At 58.1% G+C, this 20523-nt stretch overlaps 1 protein-coding gene across 1 annotated transcript in view; it reads left to right on the top strand.

Moving 5' to 3' along the window:
- Nucleotides 1-510: 510 nt before the first annotated feature.
- LOC139257290 (beta-adrenergic receptor kinase 1-like) overlaps nucleotides 511-20523 on the top strand; it is a gene marked incomplete at both ends in the record, with an annotated part of 167815 nt that continues 147802 nt past the window's right edge. Inside the window, 6 exons of the mRNA XM_070874426.1 lie at nucleotides 511-612; nucleotides 1364-1438; nucleotides 1767-1828; nucleotides 9094-9145; nucleotides 9651-9742; nucleotides 10299-10398. Of these exons, the coding sequence (XP_070730527.1) occupies nucleotides 511-612; nucleotides 1364-1438; nucleotides 1767-1828; nucleotides 9094-9145; nucleotides 9651-9742; nucleotides 10299-10398 (483 nt within the window). The remainder of the gene's footprint in view (nucleotides 613-1363; nucleotides 1439-1766; nucleotides 1829-9093; nucleotides 9146-9650; nucleotides 9743-10298; nucleotides 10399-20523) is intronic.

Here is a 20523-nt window from a genome sequence, read left to right as displayed (position 1 = left end):
TCCGACAGTGCGGCACTCCCTCAGTACTGCCCCTCCGACAGTGCGGCACTCCCTCAGTACTGCCCCTCCGACAGTGCGGCACTCCCTCAGTACTGCCCCTCCGACAGTGCGGCACTCCCTCAGTACTGCCCCTCCGATCAGTACTGCCCCTCCGACAGTGCGGGGCTCCCTCAGTACTGCCCCTCCGACAGTGCGGGGCTCCCTCAGTACCGCCCCTCCGACAGTGCGGCACTCCCTCAGTACTGCCCCTCCGACAGTGCGGGGCTCCCTCAGTACTGCCCCTCCGACAGTGCGGTGCTCCCTCAGTACTGCCCCTCCGACAGTGCGGGGCTCCCTCAGTACTGGCCGAGCTTGGAATGCCGGCCTGGAATTGTGCCGATCGAGGTTCTGGACTGGGGTCACCGACCCATGACCCCTGTGATTGTGAGGGTGAAAGGTGAGCATCTTGCCCTGTGCCCTCCGCCACCCCCGCACGCTACGTGATTGGCTGCCTGGTGTTTGTGGTTACAGATCCGAGCCTATCAGGATTTGGGCTGTGAGGAGATGCGGGCAACTCGAGCGCTGGAAATCTACCGGGAGTTTATCCTGCGGAGATTGGTCAGGTGCTCACAGGTAAAGGTCTTCATCGCTACCTCTCTCTCTCCCCGTGTCTCTCTCCCCGTGTCTCTCCCTCCGTGTCTCTCTCCCCGTGTCTCTCTCCCCGTGTCTCTCTCCCCGTGTCTCTCTCCCTGTGTCTCTCTCCCCGTCTCTCTCTCCCCATGTCTCTCTCCCCGTGTCTCTCTCCCCGTGTCTCTCTCTCCATGTCTCTCACTCCGTGTCTCTCTCCCCGTCTCTCTCTCCCCGTGTCTCTCTACCCGTGTCTCTCTCTCCGTGTCTCTCTCCCCGTGTCTTTCCCCCCGTGTCTCTCCCCATGTCTCTCTCCCCGTGTCTCTCTCCCCGTGTCACTCCCCGCCATGTCTCTCCCCCCGTGTCTCTCTCCCCATGTCACTCCCCCCGTGTCTCTCCCCCCGTGTCTCTCTCCCCGTCTCTCTCTCCCCGTCTCTCTCTCTCCGTCTCTCTCTCCCCGTGTCTCTCTCCCCATGTCTCTCCCCCCGTGTCTCTCTCCCCATGTCACTCCCCCCATGTCTCTCCCCCCGTGTCTCTCTCCCCGTCTCTCTCTCTCCCCGTCTCTCTCTCCCCATCTCTCTCTCCCCGTGTCTCTCTCCCCGTGTCTCTCCCCCCGTGTCTCTCTCCCCATGTCACCCCCCCAGTGTCTCTCCCCCCATGTCACTCCCCCCGTGTCTCTCCCCGTGTCTCTCCCCGTGCCTCTCTCCCCGTCTCTCTCTCCCCGTGTCACTGACTATATTTCTGTTTCATTTTGCAGGCCTTTGCTCAAAGTTCGATCGTCGCCATCCAGTCTTTCTTCAACCGGAATCAGTATCCACCCGATCTTTTCCAGGTCTGTGTGCACTCCCTCCCCCTGTCTCCCTGCCCCTCCCTCTGTCTCCCCCAGTCTTCCCGCCCCTCCCCCTGTCTCCCTCCCCCTCCCCCGTCTCCCCCTGTCTCCCCGCCTCTCCCCCTGTCTCCTCGCCCCTGCCCCTGTCTCGCCCCTCTCTCCCCACCCCTCCCACTGTCTCCCCCGCCACTCCCTCATCTCCCCCTCACAGATTCCATCCCCCTGCTCCGACTCGCTCAATCACCGGGGCAACGCGGCCCAACCAATAATGCCTCCCCCCCCGCTCCGGTAAGTCGGACTGATTTGTCTCTCTCCCGATCCTCACCCACAGGCCATGGTCGAGCTCATCCTGCGCAGTCTGTCGGACACGATCCTCTCCCAGTTCCTCAACAGGTGAGCTCCTCGGTCCCTGTGGGTGAGGGTCAGTGGGTTACTGAGGGAGACGGGAGCCTCTCGGTCCCTGTGGGTGAGGGTCAGTGGGTTACTGAGGGAGACGGGAGCCTCTCGGTCCCTGTGGGTGAGGGTCAGTGGGTTACTGAGGGAGACGGGAGCCCCTCGGCCCCTGTGGGTGAGGGTCAGTGAGTTACTGAGGGAGACGGGAGCCTCTCGGTCCCTGTGGGTGAGGGTAAGTGGGTTACTGAGGGAGACGGGAGCCCCTCGGTCCCTGTGGGTGAGGGTCAGTGAGTTACTGAGGGAGACGGGAGCCTCTCGGTCCCTGTGGGTGAGGGTCAGTGGGTTACTGAGGGAGACGGGAGCCTCTCGATCCCTGTGGCTGAGTGTCAGTGGGTTACTGAGGGAGACGGGAGCCTCTCGGTCCCTGTGGGTGAGGGTCAGTGGGTTACTGAGGGAGACGGGAGCCTCTCGGTCCCTGTGGGTGAGGGTCAGTGGGTTACTGAGGGAGACGGGAGCCTCTCGGTCCCTGTGGGTGAGGGTCTGTGGGTTACTCAGGGAGACGGGAGACTCTCGGTCCCTGTGGGTGAGGGTCAGTGGGTTACTGAGGGAGACGGGAGCCTCTCGGTCCCTGTGGGTGAGGGTCAGTGGGTTACTAAGGTAGAGAGGAGCCTCTCGGTCCCTGTGGGTGAGGGTCAGTGGGTAACTGAGGGAGACAGGAGCCTCTCGGTCCCTGTGGGTGAGGGTCAGTGAGTTACTGAGGGAGACGGGAGCCTCTCGGTCCCTGTGGGTGAGGGTCAGTGGGTTACTGAGCGAGACGGGAGCCTCTCGGTCCCTGTGGGTGAGGGTCAGTGGGTTACTGAGCGAGACGGGAGCCTCTCGGTCCCTGTGGGTGAGGGTCAGTGGGTTACTGAGGGAGACGGGAGCCTCCCGGTCCCTGTGGGTGAGGGTCAGTGGGTTACTGAGGGAGACGGGAGCCTCTCGGTCCCTGTGGGTGAGGGTCAGTGGGTTACTGAGCGAGACGGGAGCCCCTCAGTCCCTGTGGGTGAGGGTCAGTGGGTTACTGAGGGAGACGGGAGCCTCTCGGTCCCTGTGGGTGAGGGTCAGTGGGTTACTGAGCGAGACGGGAGCCTCTCGGTCCCTGTGGGTGAGGGTCAGTGGGTTACTGAGGGAGACGGGAGCCTCTCGGTCCCTGTGGGTGAGGGTCAGTGGGTTACTGAGGGAGACGGGAGCCTCTCGGTCCCTGTGGGTGAGGGTCAGTGGGTAACTGAGGGAGACGGGAGCCCCTCGGTCCCTGTGGGTGAGGGTCAGTGAGTTACTGAGGGAGACGGGCGACTCTCGGTCCCTGTGGGTGAGGGTCAGTGGGTTACTGAGGGAGACGGCAGCCCCTCGGTCCCTGTGGGTGAGGGTCAGTGGGTTACTGAGGGAGACGGGAGCCTCTCGGTCCCTGTGGGTGAGGATCAGTGAGTTACTGAGGGAGACGGGAGCCTCTCGGTCCCTGTGGGTGATGGTCAGTGGGTTACTGAGGGAGACGGGAGCCCCTCGGTCCCTGTGGGTGAGGGTCAGTGGGTTACTGAGGGAGACGGGAGCCTCTCGGTCCCTGTGGGTGATGGTCAGTGGGTTACTGAGGGAGACGGGAGCCTCTCGGTCCCTGTGGGTGATGGTCAGTGGGTTACTGAGGGAGACGGGAGCCTCTCGGTCCCTGTGGGTGAGGGTCAGTGGGTTACTGAGGGAGACGGGAGCCTCTCGGTCCCTGTGGGTGAGGGTCAGTGGGTTACTGAGGGAGACGGGAGCCTCTCGGTCCCTGTGGGTGAGGATCAGTGGGTTACTGAGGGAGACGGGAGCCTCTCGGTCCCTGTGGGTGAGGGTCAGTGGGTTACTGAGGGAGACGGGAGCCTCTCGGTCCCTGTGGGTGAGGGTTAGTGAGTTACTGAGGGAGACGGGAGTCTCTCGGTCCCTTTGAGTGAGGGTCAGTTGGTTACTGAGGGAGACGGGAGCCTCTCGGTCCCTGTGGGTGAGGGTCAGTGAGTTACTGAGGGAACCAGGAGCCTCTCGGTCTCTGTGGGTGAGGGTCAGTGAGTTACTGAGGGAGACGGGAGCCTCTCGGTCCCTGTGGGTGAGGATCAGTGGGTTACTGAGGGAGACGGGAGCCTCTCGGTCCCTGTGGGTGAGGGTCAGTGGGTTACTGAGGGAGACGGGAGCCTCTCGGTCCCTGTGGGTGAGGGTTAGTGAGTTACTGAGGGAGACGGGAGTCTCTCGGTCCCTGTGAGTGAGGGTCAGTTGGTTACTGAGGGAGACGGGAGCCTCTCGGTCCCTGTGGGTGAGGGTCAGTGAGTTACTGAGGGAACCAGGAGCCTCTCGGTCTCTGTGGGTGAGGGTCAGTGAGTTACTGAGGGAGACGGGAGCCTCTCGGTCCCTGTGGGTGAGGGTCAGTGAGTTACTGAGGGAGACGGGAGACTCTCGGTCCTTGTGGGTGAGGTTCAGTGGGTTACTGAGGGAGACGGGAGCCTCTCAGACCCTGTGGGTGAGGGTCAGTGGGTTACTGAGGGAGACGGGAGCCTCTCGGTCCCTGTGGTTGAGGGTCAGTGAGTTACTGAGGGAGACGGGAGCCCCTCGGTCCCTGTGGGTGAGGGTCAGTGGGTTACTGAGGGAGACGGGAGCCTCTCGGTATCTGTGGGTGAGGGTCAGTGAGTTACTGAGGGAGACGGGAGCCTCTCGGTCCCTGTGGGCGAGGGTCAGTGGGTTACTGAGGGAGACGGGAGCCTCTCGGTCCCTGTGGGTGAGGGTCAGTTGGTTACTGAGGGAGACGGGAGCCTCTCGGTCCCTGTGGGTGAGGGTCAGTGAGTTACTGAGGGAACCAGGAGCCTCTCGGTCCCTGTGGGTGAGGGTCAGTGAGTTACTGAGGGAGACGGGAGCCTCTCGGTCCCTGTGGGTGAGGGTCAGTGAGTTACTGAGGGAGACGGGAGCCTCTCGGTCCCTGTGGGTGAGGGTCAGTGAGTTACTGAGCGAGACGGGAGCCTCTCCGTCCCTGTGGGTGAGGGTCAGTGAGTTACTGAGGGAGACGGGTGCCTCTCGGTCCCTGTGGGTGAGGGTCAGTGTGTTACTGAGGGAGACAGGAGCCTCTCGGTCCCTGTGGGTGAGGGTCAGTGGGTTACTGAGGGAGACGGGAGCCTCTCGGTCCCTGTGGGTGAGGGTCAGTGGGTTACTGAGGGAGACGGGAGCCTCTCGGTCCCTGTGGGTGAGGGTCAGTGGGTTACTGAGGGAGACGGGAGCCTCTCGGTCCCTGTGGGTGCGGGTCAGTGAGTTACTGAGGGAGACGGGAGCCTCTCGGTCCCTGTGGGTGAGGGTCAGTGGGTTACTGAGGGAGACGGGAGCCTCTCGGTCCCTGTGGGTGAGGGTCAGTGGGTTACTGAGGGAGACGGGAGCCTCTCGGTCCCTGTGGGTGAGGATCAGTGAGTTACTGAGGGAGACAGGAGCCTCTCGGTCCCTGTGGGTGAGGGTCAGTGGGTTACTGAGCGAGACGGGAGCCCCTCAGTCCCTGTGGGTGAGGGTCAGTGGGTTACTGAGGGAGACGGGAGCCTCTCGGTCCCTGTGGGTGAGGGTCAGTGGGTTACTGAGCGAGACGGGAGCCCCTCAGTCCCTGTGGGTGAGGGTCAGTGGGTTACTGAGGGAGACGGGAGCCTCTCGGTCCCTGTGGGTGAGGGTCAGTGGGTTACTGAGCGAGACGGGAGCCTCTCGGTCCCTGTGGGTGAGGGTCAGTGGGTTACTGAGGGAGACGGGAGCCTCTCGGTCCCTGTGGGTGAGGGTCAGTGGGTTACTGAGGGAGTCGGGAGCCTCTCGGTCCCTGTGGGTGAGGGTCAGTGGGTAACTGAGGGAGACGGGAGCCCCTCGGTCCCTGTGGGTGAGGGTCAGTGAGTTACTGAGGGAGACGGGCGACTCTCGGTCCCTGTGGGTGAGGGTCAGTGGGTTACTGAGGGAGACGGCAGCCCCTCGGTCCCTGTGGGTGAGGGTCAGTGGGTTACTGAGGGAGACGGGAGCCTCTCGGTCCCTGTGGGTGAGGATCAGTGAGTTACTGAGGGAGACGGGAGCCTCTCGGTCCCTGTGGGTGATGGTCAGTGGGTTACTGAGGGAGACGGGAGCCCCTCGGTCCCTGTGGGTGAGGGTCAGTGGGTTACTGAGGGAGACGGGAGCCTCTCGGTCCCTGTGGGTGATGGTCAGTGGGTTACTGAGGGAGACGGGAGCCTCTCGGTCCCTGTGGGTGATGGTCAGTGGGTTACTGAGGGAGACGGGAGCCTCTCGGTCCCTGTGGGTGAGGGTCAGTGGGTTACTGAGGGAGACGGGAGCCTCTTGGTCCCTGTGGGTGAGGGTCAGTGGGTTACTGAGGGAGACGGGAGCCTCACGGTCCCTGTGGGTGAGGATCAGTGGGTTACTGAGGGAGACGGGAGCCTCTCGGTCCCTGTGGGTGAGGGTCAGTGGGTTACTGAGGGAGACGGGAGCCTCTCGGTCCCTGTGGGTGAGGGTTAGTGAGTTACTGAGGGAGACGGGAGTCTCTCGGTCCCTGTGAGTGAGGGTCAGTTGGTTACTGAGGGAGACGGGAGCCTCTCGGTCCCTGTGGGTGAGGGTCAGTGAGTTACTGAGGGAACCAGGAGCCTCTCGGTCTCTGTGGGTGAGGGTCAGTGAGTTACTGAGGGAGACGGGAGCCTCTCGGTCCCTGTGGGTGAGGGTCAGTGAGTTACTGAGGGAGACGGGAGACTCTCGGTCCTTGTGGGTGAGGTTCAGTGGGTTACTGAGGGAGACGGGAGCCTCTCAGACCCTGTGGGTGAGGGTCAGTGGGTTACTGAGGGAGACGGGAGCCTCTCGGTCCCTGTGGTTGAGGGTCAGTGAGTTACTGAGGGAGACGGGAGCCCCTCGGTCCCTGTGGGTGAGGGTCAGTGGGTTACTGAGGGAGACGGGAGCCTCTCGGTATCTGTGGGTGAGGGTCAGTGAGTTACTGAGGGAGACGGGAGCCTCTCGGTCCCTGTGGGTGAGGGTCAGTGAGTTACTGAGGGAGACGGGAGCCTCTCGGTCCCTGTGGGTGAGGGTCAGTGAGTTACTGAGGGAGACGGGAGCCTCTCGGTCCCTGTGGGTGAGGGTCAGTGAGTTACTGAGGGAGACGGGTGCCTCTCGGTCCCTGTGGGTGAGGGTCAGTGTGTTACTGAGGGAGACAGGAGCCTCTCGGTCCCTGTGGGTGAGGGTCAGTGGGTTACTGAGGGAGACGGCAGCCTCTCGGTCCCTGTGGGTGAGGGTCAGTGGGTTACTGAGGGAGACGGGAGCCTCTCGTTCCCTGTGGGTGCGGGTCAGTGAGTTACTGAGGGAGATGGGAGCCCCTCGATCCCTGTGGGTGAGGGTCAGTGAGTTACTGAGGGAGACGGGAGCCTCTCGGTCCCTGTGGGTGAGGGTCAGTGGGTTACTGAGGGAGACGGGAGCCTCTCGGTCCCTGTGGGTGAGGGTCAGTGGGTTACTGAGGGAGACGGGAGCCTCTCGGTCCCTGTGGGTGAGGATCAGTGAGTTACTGAGGGAGACAGGAGCCTCTCGGTCCCTGTGGGTGAGGGTCAGTGGGTTACTGAGCGAGACGGGAGCCCCTCAGTCCCTGTGGGTGAGGGTCAGTGGGTTACTGAGGGAGACAGGAGCCTCTCGGTCCCTGTGGGTGAGGGTCGGTGGGTTACTGAGGGAGACGGGAGCCTCTCAGTCCCTGTGGGTGAGGGTCAGTGGGTTACTAAGGTAGAGAGGAGCCTCTCGGTCCCTGTGGGTGAGGGCTAGTGGGTTACTGAGGGAGACGGGAGCCTCTCGGTCCCTGTGGGTGAGGGTCAGTGGGTTACTGAGCGAGACGGGAGTCTCTCGGTCCCTGTGGGTGAGGGTCAGTGGGTTACTGAGGGAGACGGGAGCCCCTCGGTCCCTGTGGGTGAGGATCAGTGGGTTACTGAGCGAGACGGGAGCCTCTCGGTCCCTGTGGGTGAGGGTCAGTGGGTTACTGAGCGAGACGGGAGTCTCTCGGTCCCTGTGGGTGAGGGTCAGTGGGTTACTGAGCGAGACGGGAGCCTCTCGGTCCCTGTGGGTGAGGGTCAGTGGGTTACTGAGGGAGACGGGAGCCTCTCGGTCCCTGTGGGTGAGGGTCAGTGGGTTACTGAGGGAGACGGGAGCCTCTCGGTCCCTGTGGGTGAGGGTCAATGGGTTACTGAGGGAGACGGGAGCCTCTCGGTCCCTGTGGGTGAGGGTCAGTGGGTTACTGAGGGAGACGGGAGCCCCTCAGTCCCTGTGGGTGAGGGTCAGTGGGTTACTGAGGGAGACGGGAGCCCCTCAGTCCCTGTGGGTGAGGGTCAGTGGGTTACTGAGGGAGACGGGAGCCTCTCGGTCCCTGTGGGTGAGGGTCAGGTGATTACTGAGGGAGACGGGAGCCCCTCGGTCCCTGTGGGTGAGGGTCAGTGAGTTACTGAGGGAGACGGGCGACTCTCGGTCCCTGTGGGTGAGGGTCAGTGGGTTACTGAGGGAGACGGGAGCCTCTCGGTTCCTGTGGGTGAGGATCAGTGAGTTACTGAGGGAAACGGGAGCCTCTCGGTCCCTGTGGGTGAGGGTCAGTGGGTTACTGAGGGAGACGGGAGCCTCTCGGTCCCTGTGGGTGAGGGCCAGTGGGTTACTGAGGGAGACGGGAGCCTCTCGGTCCCTGTGGGTGAGGGTCAGTGGGTCACTGAGGGAGACGGGAGCCTCTCGGTCCCTGTGGGTGAGGGTCAGTGGGTTACTGAGGGAGACGGGAGCCTCTCGGTCCCTGTGGGTGAGGGTCAGCGGGTTACTGAGGGAGACGGGAGCCTCTCGGTCCCTGTGGCTGAGGGTCAGTGGGTTACTGAGGGAGACGGGAGCCTCTCGGTCCCTGTGGGTGAGGGTCAGTGGGTTACTAAGGGAGACGGGAGCCTCTCGGTCCCTGTGGGTGAGGGTCAATGGGTTACTGAGGGAGACGGGAGCCCCTCGGTCCCTGTGGGTGAGGGTCAGTGGGTTACTGAGGGAGACGGGAGCCCCTCGGTCCCTGTGGGTGAGGGTCAGTGGGTTACTGAGGGAGACGGGAGCCTCTCGGTCCCTGTGGGTGAGGGTCAGTGGGTTACTGAGGGAGACGGGAGCCTCTCGGTCCCTGTGGGTGAGGGTCAGTGGGTTACTGAGGGAGACGGCAGCCTCTCGGTCCCTGTGGGTGAGGGTCAGTCTGTTTAGTGAACTTTGTTTAACTCTGCTGTCTCCTACAGTAAGATGTTCACCAGATTCTGTCAGTGGAAAAATCTGCAGCTTAACATTCACGTAAGTTACCAAACCCAGTAAATGTCCCTTTAATCGTGATTTCAGTTTGTGAGCCCAGGTCTGAAGAAACACCCCTTTTATCGTGAATGTTCTCTCTCTCTCTCTCTCTCTCTCTCCCTCCCTCCCTTTCTCTGTCTCTCTCTCTGTCTCTCCCTCTCCCTCCCCCTCTCTCTCTCTCTCCCTCCCTCCCTCCCTCTCTCTCTCTCTCTCTCCCTCCATCTCTCTCTCTCGCTCCCTCTCTCTCCCTCTCTCTCTCTCTGTCTCTCTCTCTCTTACTCTCTCTCACTCGCTCACTGTTTCTCACTGTCTCTCGCTCTGTGTCTTTGTCTCTCACTCTCTCTCTCTCTCTCTCTCTCTCGGTCTCTCGCTCTCTCGCTCTCTCTCTCACTCACTCTCTCTGTCTTTCTTTCTCTCACTCTCTCTCTCGCTCTCTCGCCCTCTCTCTCACTCTCACTCTCTCTGTGTCTCTGTCTCCCACTCTCTCTCTCTCTCTCTCTCTTTTCAGCCCGTGATGGCCAACTTTAGGATCGAAGCCCTGAATGGACGAATGCCTTTTGGCGAGACGTACAAGTGTGAGAAAGTGGACACAGGAAAAATGTAACGTATCAGCTCAGGGAGCAGGGTCGTGTTGCATTTATGACCCCTAGTCTGACACTCGCCCCCTCTGTCCTTTCGCACCCTCTGACCCTTGCCCCCTCTGACCCTTGCCACCTCTGACCCTTGCCTCCTCTGACCCTTGCCCCCTCTGACCCTTGCCCCTCTCTGTCCATCGCACCCTCACCCCCTCTGACCTTGGCCCCCCCTTGACCCTTCGCCCCCCCGACCCTTCGGCCCCCCTGACCCTTGGCCTCTCTAAACCTACACCTCCTCTGACCCTTGGCCCCCCTCAACCCTTGGCCCCGCTAAACCATCACCTTCTCTGACCCTTAGCCCCTCCGGCCCCTCGCCCCCCCTGACCTTTCTCCTCCCTGACCCTTGGCCCCCTCTGACCCTTGACCCTTCCCTGTGTGACGGTCCCGTTGTGTGACACCAGCCACGTGACGCAGGCTGCGTGAGCGGCGAGCGATGGAACTGCGCGACTGCATCGGTCGGGGCGGGTGTGTAAACGACCGGCGGCTGAACCCCGTCTACCTGCCGCCCCCCTCCCCCACAGTTACACCATGAAGTGCTTGGACAAGAAGCGTCTGAGGTTGAAGCAGGCCGAGAACCTGGCCCTGAACGAGCGAGCGATGCTGGTGCTGCTGAGCAGAGAGGTGAGTGGGACAGAGCGGGAACACGCACCTTCACCCGACAGACCAGGCGTCCGGGGCTCCAGGCTCGATTCCCGGCCTAGTGTGGTACTGGGCCTCGCCTCAACACACACACACACACATACACACAGAGCAGGAAAGACCCAGGCTCGATTCCCGGCCTAGTGTGGTACTGGGCCCCGCCTCAACACACACACACACACACATACAGAGCAGGAAAGACCCAGGCTCGATTCCCGGCCTAGTGTGTTACTGGGCCCCGCTCAACACACACACAACACACACATACAGAGCAGGAAAGACCCAGGCTCGATTCCCGGCCTAGTGTGGTACTGGGCCCCGCTCAACACACACACAACACACACATACAGAGCAGGAAAGACCCAGGCTCGATTCCCGGCCTAGTGTGGTACTGGGCCTCGCCTCAACACACACACACACACATACAGAGCAGGAAAGACCCAGGCTCGATTCCCGGCCTAGTGTGGTACTGGGACCCGCCTCAACACACACACACACACACGCAGAGCAGGAAAGACCCAGGCTCGATTCCCGGCCTAGTGTGGTACTGGGCCTCGCCTCAACACACACACACACACACGCAGAGCAGGAAAGACCCAGGCTCGATTCCCGGCCTAGTGAGGTACTGGGCCTCGCCTCAACACACACACACACACACACGCAGAGCAGGAAAGACCCAGGCTCGATTCCCGGCCTAGTGTGGTACTGGGCCCCGCCTCAACACACACACACACACACACACATACAGAGCAGGAAAGACCCAGGCTCGATTCCCGGCCTAGTGTGGTACTGGGCCCCGCCTCAACACACACACACACACAGAGCAGGAAAGACCCAGGCTCGATTCCCGGCCTAGTGTGGTACTGGGCCCCGCCTCAACACACACACACACACACATACACACAGAGCAGGAAAGACCCAGGCTCGATTCCCGGCCTAGTGTGGTACTGGGCCCCGCCTCAACACACACACAACACACACACACATACACACAGAGCAGGAAAGACCCAGGCTCGATTCCCAGCCTAGTGAGGTACTGGGCCCCGCCTCAACACACACACGCACACACACACAGAGCAGGAAAGACCCAGGCTCGATTCCCGGCCTAGTGTGGTACTGGGCCCCGCCTCAACACACACACACACACACACACACACACACACAGAGCAGGAAAGACCCAGGCTCGATTCCCGGCCTAGTGAGGTACTGGGCCTCGCATCAACACTCACACACACACAGAGCAGGAAAGACCCAGGCTCGATTCCCGGCCTAGTGTGGTACTGGGACCCGCATCAACGCTCACACACACACACACACAGAGCAGGAAAGACCCAGGCTCGATTCCCGGCCTAGTGTGGTACTGGGCCTCGCCTCAACACACACACACACACACACACACAGAGCAGGAAAGACCCAGGCTCGATTCCCGGCCTAGTGTGGTACTGGGCCCCGCTCAACACACACACACACACACACACACACACAGAGCAGGAAAGACCCAGGCTCGATTCCCGGCCTAGTGTGGTACTGGCCCCCGCCTCAACACTCACACATACACATACACACAGAGCAGGAAAGACCCAGGCTCGATTCCCGGCCTAGTGTGGTACTGGGCCCCGCTCAACACTCACACACACACACACACACAGATCAGGAAAGATCCAGGCTCGATTCCCGGCCTAGTGTGGTACTAGGCCCCGCCTCAACACTCACACACACACACACACACAGAGCAGGAAAGACCCAGGCTCGATTCCCGGCCTAGTGAGGTACTGGGGACCGCCTCAACACACACACACACACACACAGAGCAGGAAAGACCCAGGCTCGATTCCTGGCCTAGTGTGGTACTGGGCCCCGCTCAACACACGCACACACACACACACAGAGCAGGAAAGACCCAGGCTCGATTGCTGGCCTAGTGTGGTACTGGGCGCCGCTCAACACACACACACACACACAGAGCAGGAAAGACCCAGGCTCGATTCTCGGCCTAGTGAGGTACTGGGGACCGCCTCAACACCACACGCACATACACAGAGCAGGAAAGACCCAGGCTCGATTCTCGGCCTAGTGAGGTACTGGGGACCGCCTCAACACACACGCACATACACAGAGCAGGAAAGACCCAGGCTCGATTCTCGGCCGAGTGAGGTACTACCCCTCCCTCCCCTCTCCCACACACACGCACACACACAGAGCAGGAAAGACCCAGGCTCGATTCTCGGCCTAGTGAGATACTACCCCTCCCTCCCCTCTCCCACACACACTCGCACAGAGCAGGATTTGGATATGAATTTAGGCAGGCTTTTGATAAGAACATATGAAATATGAGCAGGAGTAGGCCATACAGCCCCTCGAGTCTGCTCCACCATTTAATACGATCATGGCTGATCCGATCATGGACTCAGCTCCACTTCCCTGCCCGCCCCCTTATCCCCTTATCGCTCAAAAATCTGTCCACCTCCGCCTTAAATATATTCAATGTCCCGGCCTCCACAGCTCTCTGAGGCAGAGAATTCCACAGATTTACAACCCTCTGAGAGAAGAAATTCCTCCTCATCTCAGTTTTAAATGGGCGGCCCCTTATTCTAAGACCATGCCCCCTAGTTCTAGTCTCCCCCATCAGTGGAAACATCCTCTCTGCATCCACCTTGTCAACCCCCCTCATAATCTGATACGTTTCGATAAGATCACCTCTCATTCTTCTGAACTCCAATGAGTCAATGGGAGCAGTGCGTACGATGTAGTGTATATGGATTTTAGCAAAGCTTTCGATAAGGTCCCACATGGCAGACTGGACACGAAGGTTAAATCCCATGGGATCCAGGGCAAAGTGGCAAGTTGGATCCAAAATGGGCTCGGAGGCGGGAAGCAAAGGGGAATGGTCGATGGGTGTTTGTGTGACTGGAAGGATGTTTCCAGTGGGGTTCCTCAGGGCTCAGTGCTGGGTCCCTGGCTTTTTGTGGTATACATCAATGATCTAGACTGGAATGTAGGGGGTATGATTAAGAAGTTTACAGATGATACAATGATCGGCCGTGTGGTTGATAATGATGAAGAAAGCTACGGACTACAGGAAGATATCGATGACCTGGTCAGGTGGGCAGAGCAATGGCAAATGGAGTTTAATCCAGAGAGGTGTGAGGTCATGCATTTGGGGAGGTCTAACAAGGCAAGGGAATAGACATTAAATGGTCGTACACTGAGAAGTGTAGAGGAACAGAGGGACCTTGGAGTGCAGGTCCACAGATCCCTGAAGGTAGCAGGCCAGGGGGATAAGGTGGTTAAGAAGGCAAACGGAATACTTGCCTTTATTGGCCGAGGCATAGAATACAAGAGCGGGGAGGTTATGCTTGAACTGTACACAACACTGGTTAGACCACAGCTGGAGTACTGCGTGCAGTTCTGGTCACCACATTACAGGAAGGATGTGATTGCACTGGAGAGGGTGCAGAGGAGATTTACCAGGATGTTGCCGGGACTGGAGAATTTTAGCGACGAGGTAAGATTGGATAGGCTGGGGTTGTTTTCCTTGGAACAGAGGAGGCTGAGGGGAGACCTGATTGAGGTGTATAAAATGATGAGGGGCCGAGTTAGAGAGAGATAGAAAGAAAGACTTGGATTTATGACCACCAGATGCCTCAAAGTCCGGAGACAGTGTGGCACTCCCTCAGTACTGCCCCTCCGACAGTGCGGCACTCCCTCAGTACTGCCCCTCCGACAGTGCGGCACTCCCTCAGTACTGCCCCTCCGACAGTGCGGCGCTCCCTCAGTACTGCCCCTCCGACAGTGCGGCGCTCCCTCAGTACTGCCCCTCCGACAGTGAGGCACTCCCTCAGTACTGCCCCTCCCACAGTGCGGCGCTCCCTCAGTACTGCCCCTCCCACAGTGCGGCACTCCCTCAGTACTGCCCCTCCCACAGTGCGGCACTCCCTCAGTACTGCCCCTCCCACAGTGCGGCACTCCCTCAGTACTGCCCCTCCGACAGTGCGGCACTCCCTCAGTACTGCCCCTCCCACAGTGCGGCGCTCCCTCAGTACTGCACTAGGAGTGTCAGCCGAGATGTATGTGCTCAAGTCCCTGGAGTGGGACTTGAACCCACAACCTTCTGACTCCGAGGCAGAAACACTCACCACATTTAACAAGTACTTGGGTGTACACTTGAAGTGCCCTAACCTACAGGGCTACGGACCCAGAGCTGGAAAGTGGGATCAGGCTGGGTAGCTCTTGGTCGGCCGGCACGGACACAAGGGGCCGGAATGGTCTTCTTCAATCTTTCTATGATTCTATGAAAGGCCCACAGTCCATGGCCGGCCTGTGCTGAGTTAGTCAGATCTCACACCCAGTGTGAGGATCTAACCTCCCTCCCCCCACCCCTCTACACAGACATCATCATCATCATAGGCAGCCCCTCGGAATCGAGGAAGACTTGCTTCCACTCTTAACATGAGTCCTTAGGTGACTGAACAGTCCAATACGGGAACCACAGTCCCTGTCACAGGTGGGACAGACAGACGTTGAGGGAAGGGGAGGGTGGGATAGATAGACGTTGAGGGAAGGGGAGGGTGGGACAGACAGACGTTGAGGGAAGGGGAGGGTGGGACTGGTTTGCCGCACGCTCCTTCCGCTGCCTGCGCTTGGTCTCTGCACGCTCTCGGCGACGAGACTCGAGGTGCTCAGCGCCCTCCCGGATGCACTTCCTCCACTCCGGGCGGATTGGTCTTTGGGCCCAGGGACTCCCAGGTGTCGGTGGGGATGTTGCACTTTATCAGGGAGGCTTTGAGGGGTGTCCCTTGTAACGTTTCCTCTGCCCACCTTTGGCTCGTTTGCCGTGAAGGAGTTCCGAGTAGAGCGCTTGCTTTGGGGAGTCTCGTGTCTGGGGGCATGCGGACAATGTGGCCATGCCCAGCGGAGCTGGTCGAGTGTGGTCAGTGCTTCGATGCTGGGGATGTTGGGCCTGGTCGAGGACGCTAACGTTGGTGCGTCTGTCCTCCCAGGGGATTGGCAGGATCTTGCGGAGACATCGTTGGTGGTATTTCTCCAGCGACTTGAGGTGTCTACTGTACATGGTCCATGTCTCTGACACACACACACACACAAGCACTCTGTCTCTCACACACTCTCTCTCTCACACACTCTCTCTCACGCACTCTATCTCTCACACACACTCTCTCTCTCACACTCTCTCTCACACGCACTCTCTCTCACACACTCTCTCTCAGACGCTCTCTCTCACACTCTCTCACACACACTCTCTCTCACACACTCTCTCACAGACGCTCTCTCTCACACTCTCTCACACACACTCTCTCACACGCTCTCTCTCACACGCTCTCTCCCACACACTCTCTCTCACGCACTCTCTCACACACACTCTCTCTCTCACACTCTCTCTCACACGCACTCTCTCACACACTCTCTCACACGCACTCTCTCTCAGACGCTCTCTCACACACACTCTCTCTCTCACACTCTCTCTCACACACTCTCTCTCACACACGCTCTCTCTGACACATGCCCTCTCTCACACACATGCTCTCTCACACACACTATCTCACACGCACTCTCTCTCACACGCACTTTCTCTCACACGCAATCTCTCACACGCACTCTCTCACACGCACTCGCTCTCACACACTCGCTCTCACACACTCTCTCTCTCACACACTCTCTCTGACACACTCTCTCTCACACGCACTCTCTCACACGCACTCTCTCTCACTCACTCTCTCTCACATTCGCTCTCACACACTCTCTCTCTCACAAACTCTCTCTCACACACTCTCTCTCACACACCCTCTCTCACACACTCGCTCTCACACATTCTCTCTCTCACAAACTCTCTCTCACACACTCTCTCACACACCCTCTCTCACACACTCGCTCTCACACACACTTTCTCTCACTCACTCTCTCTCACACACTCTCTCTCTCACACACTCTCTCTCACACACACGCTCTCTCAAACACTCTCATACACACACTCACACAAACACACACACACACACACACACACTCACACACACTCTCTCTCACACACTCTCTCTCCCACACTCTCTCTCACACACACTCTCTCTCACACACTCTCTCTCACACGCTCTCTCACACTCGCTCTCACACACACTCTCTCTCAAACACTCTCTCAAACACTCTCATACACACACTCACACAGACACTCACACAAACACTCACACATACACTCACACACAATTCACACACTCTCTCTCTCTCTCTCACACACACACTCTCTCTCTCTCACACTCTCTCAAACACTCACACACACACAAACACACACACACACACACACACACTCTCTCTCACACACACTCTCTCACACACTCTCTCACACGCACTCTCTCACACGCACTCTCACATACACACTCTCTCTCTCTCACACTCTCTCAAACACTCACACACACTCACACACTCTCTCTCACACACACTCTCTCGCACACTCTCTCTCGCACTCTCTCACACACTCTCTCTCATACACACTCTCTCTCACACTCTCTCTCAGACGCTCTCTCTCACACACTCTCTCACACACACACTCTCTCTCACACGCTCTCTCTCACACGCTCTCTCTCACACACTCTCTCTCACGCACTCTCTCTCACGCACTCTATCTCTCACACACACTCTCTCTCTCACACTCTCTCTCATACGCACTCTCTCTCTCACACACTCACACGCACTCTCTCTCAGACGCTCTCTCACACACACTCTCTCTCAGACACTCTCTCTCACACACGCTCTCTCTCACACATGCCCTCTCTCACACACATGCTCTCTCTCACACACACTCTCACACGCACTCTCTCTCACACGCACTTTCTCTCACACGCAATCTCTCACACACACTCTCTCTCACTCAGTCTCTCTCACACACTCTCTCTCACACGCACTCTCAAACAAGCACTCTCTCTCACGCACTCTCTCACACTCGCTCTCACACACTCTCTCTCTCACACACTCTCTCTCACACACCCTCTCTCACACACTCGCTCTCACACACTCTCTCTCTCACACACTCCCTCACACACACTCTCTCTCAGACACACTCTCTCTCACTCACTCTCTATCACACGCTCTCTCTCACACGCACTCTCTTACATGCCCTCTCTCACGCACTCTCTCACACACTCTCACACTCTCTCTCATACACACTCTCTCACACACACTCTCTCTCACACACTCGCTCTCACACACTCTCTCTCACACACATTCTCTCACACACACTCTCTCTCACACACACTCTCTCTCACTCACTCTCTCTCACACGCTCTCTCTCACACACACTCTCTCACACGCACTCTCTCACACACACTCTCTTTCACACACACGCTCTCTCAAACACTCTCTCATACACACAGTCACACAAACACTCACATACACACACACTCACACACACTCTCTCTCTCACACACTCTCACTCACACACTCTCTCTCACACACACTCTCTCACACACACTCTCTCTCACATACTCTCTCTCACACGCTCTCTCACAATCGCTCTCACGCACACTCTCTCTCAAACACTCTCTCAAACACTCTCTCATACACACACTCACACAGGCACTCACACAAACACACACACATACACTCACACACAACTCACACACTCTCTCTCTCTCTCTCTCATACACACACTCTCTCTCTCACACTCTCTCAAACACTCACACACACATTCACACACACACACACTCACACGCTCTCTCTCACACGCTCTCTCTCACACACTCTTTCTCACGCACTCTATCTCTCACACACACTCTCTCTCTCACACTCTCTCTCACACGCACTCTCTCTCTCCCACTCTCTCTCAGACGCTCTCTCTCACATGCTCTCTCTCACACACACTCTCTCTCACACTCTCTCTCAGACGCTCTCTCTCACACACTCTCTCACACACACTCTCTCTCACACACTCTCTCTCAGACGCTCTCTCTCACACTCTCTCACACACACTCTCTCACACACACTCTCTCACACGCTCTCTCTCACACGCTCTCTCCCACACACTCTCTCTCACGCACTCTCTCTCAAACACTCACACACACACTCACACACACACACTCACACACTCTCTCTCACACACGCTCTCTCTCACACACGCTCTCTCTCACACGCACTCTCTCACACGCACTCTCGCACACGCACTCTCTCTCACACGCACTCTCTCTCACACGCACTCTCACACGCACTCTCGCACACGCACTCTCTGTCACACGCACTCTCTCTCACGCACTCTCTCTCACACACTCTCTCTCTCGCACTCTCTCTCATACTCTCTCTCATACACACTCTCTCTCACACTCTCTCTCAGACGCTCTCTCTCATACACTCTCTCACACACACTCTCTCACACACACTCTCTCTCTCGCACTCTCTCTCATACTCTCTCTCACACACACTCTCTCTCACACACTCTCTCTCACACACTCTCTCTCAGACGCTCTCTCTCACACACTCTCATACACACTCTCTCACACGCTCTCTCTCACACGCTCTCTCTCACACACTCTCTCTCACGCACTCTATCTCTCAAACACTCTCTCTCTCTCACACTCTCTCTCACACACTCTCTCTCTCACACACTCACACGCACTCTCTCTCAGACGCTCTCTCACACACACTCTCTCTCACACACTCTCTCTCACACACGCTCTCTCTCACACATGCCCTCTCTCACACACATGCTCTCTCTCACACACACTCTCACACGCACTCTCTCTCACACGCACTTTCTCTCACACGCAATCTCTCACACACACTCTCTCTCACTCATTCTCTCTCACACACTCTCTCTCACACGCACTCTCTCTCACGCACTCTCTCTCACACGCACTCTCTCAGACGCACTCTCTCACACGCACTCTCTCAGACGCACTCTCTCTCACACTCGCTCTCACACACTCGCTCTCACACACTCTCTCACACACTCTGTCTCACGCACTCTCTCTCACACTCGCTCTCACACACTCTCTCTCTCACACATTCTCTCACACACACTCTCTCTCACACACACTCTCTCTCACTCACTGTCTCTCACACGCTCTCTCTCACACACACTCTCTTACATGCACTCTCTCACGCAATCTCTCACACACTCACACTCTCTCTCATACACACTCTCTCACACACACTCTCTCTCACACACACACTCTCTCAAACACTCTCTCATACACACAGTCACACAAATACACACTCACACACACTCTCTCTCTCACACACTCTCTCTCCCACACTCTCACACACACTCTCTCACACACACTCTCTCTCACACACTCTCTCTCACATACTCTCTCTCACACGCTCTCTCACACTCGCTCTCACACACACTCTCTCTCAAACACTCTCTCAAACACTCTCTCATACACACACTCACACAGACACACACAAACACTCACACATACACTCACACACAACTCACACACTCTCTCTCTTTCTCTCACACACACACTCTCTCTCTCTCACACTCTCTCAAACATACACACACACTCACACACACACACACTCACACACTCTCTCTCACACACACTCTCTCACACACTCTCTCACACGCACTCTCTCACACGGACTCTCTCTCACACACACTCTCTCTCACACTCTCTCTCTCTCTCACTCTCACACACGCTCTCTCTCACACACGCTCTCTCTCACACGCACTCTCTCACACGCACTCTCGCACACGCACTCTCTCTCACACGCACTCTCGCACACGCACTCTGTCACACGCACTCTCTCTCACGCACTCTCTCACACACTCTCTCTCTCGCACTCTCTCTCATACTCTCTCTCATACACACTCTCTCTCACACTCTCTCTCAGACGCTCTCTCACACACTCTCTCACATACACTCTCTCTCACACACTCTCACACGCTCTCTCATACACACTCTCTCACACACACTCTCTCTCACACACACGCTCTCTCAAACACTCTCTCATACACACAGTCACACAAACACTCACACACACACACACACTCACACACACTCTCTCTCTCACACACTCTCTCACACACACTCTCTCTCACATACTCTCTCTCACACGCTCTCTCACACTCGCTCTCACACACACTCTCTCTCAAACACTCTCTCA

This window comes from Pristiophorus japonicus, unplaced genomic scaffold (assembly GCF_044704955.1).
Source record: "Pristiophorus japonicus isolate sPriJap1 unplaced genomic scaffold, sPriJap1.hap1 HAP1_SCAFFOLD_819, whole genome shotgun sequence".
In the NCBI taxonomy this organism is placed as follows: domain Eukaryota; kingdom Metazoa; phylum Chordata; class Chondrichthyes; family Pristiophoridae; genus Pristiophorus; species Pristiophorus japonicus.
The sequence above is the reverse complement of the archived record's forward strand: the minus strand, read 5'-3'. Positions and strand labels throughout refer to the sequence as shown.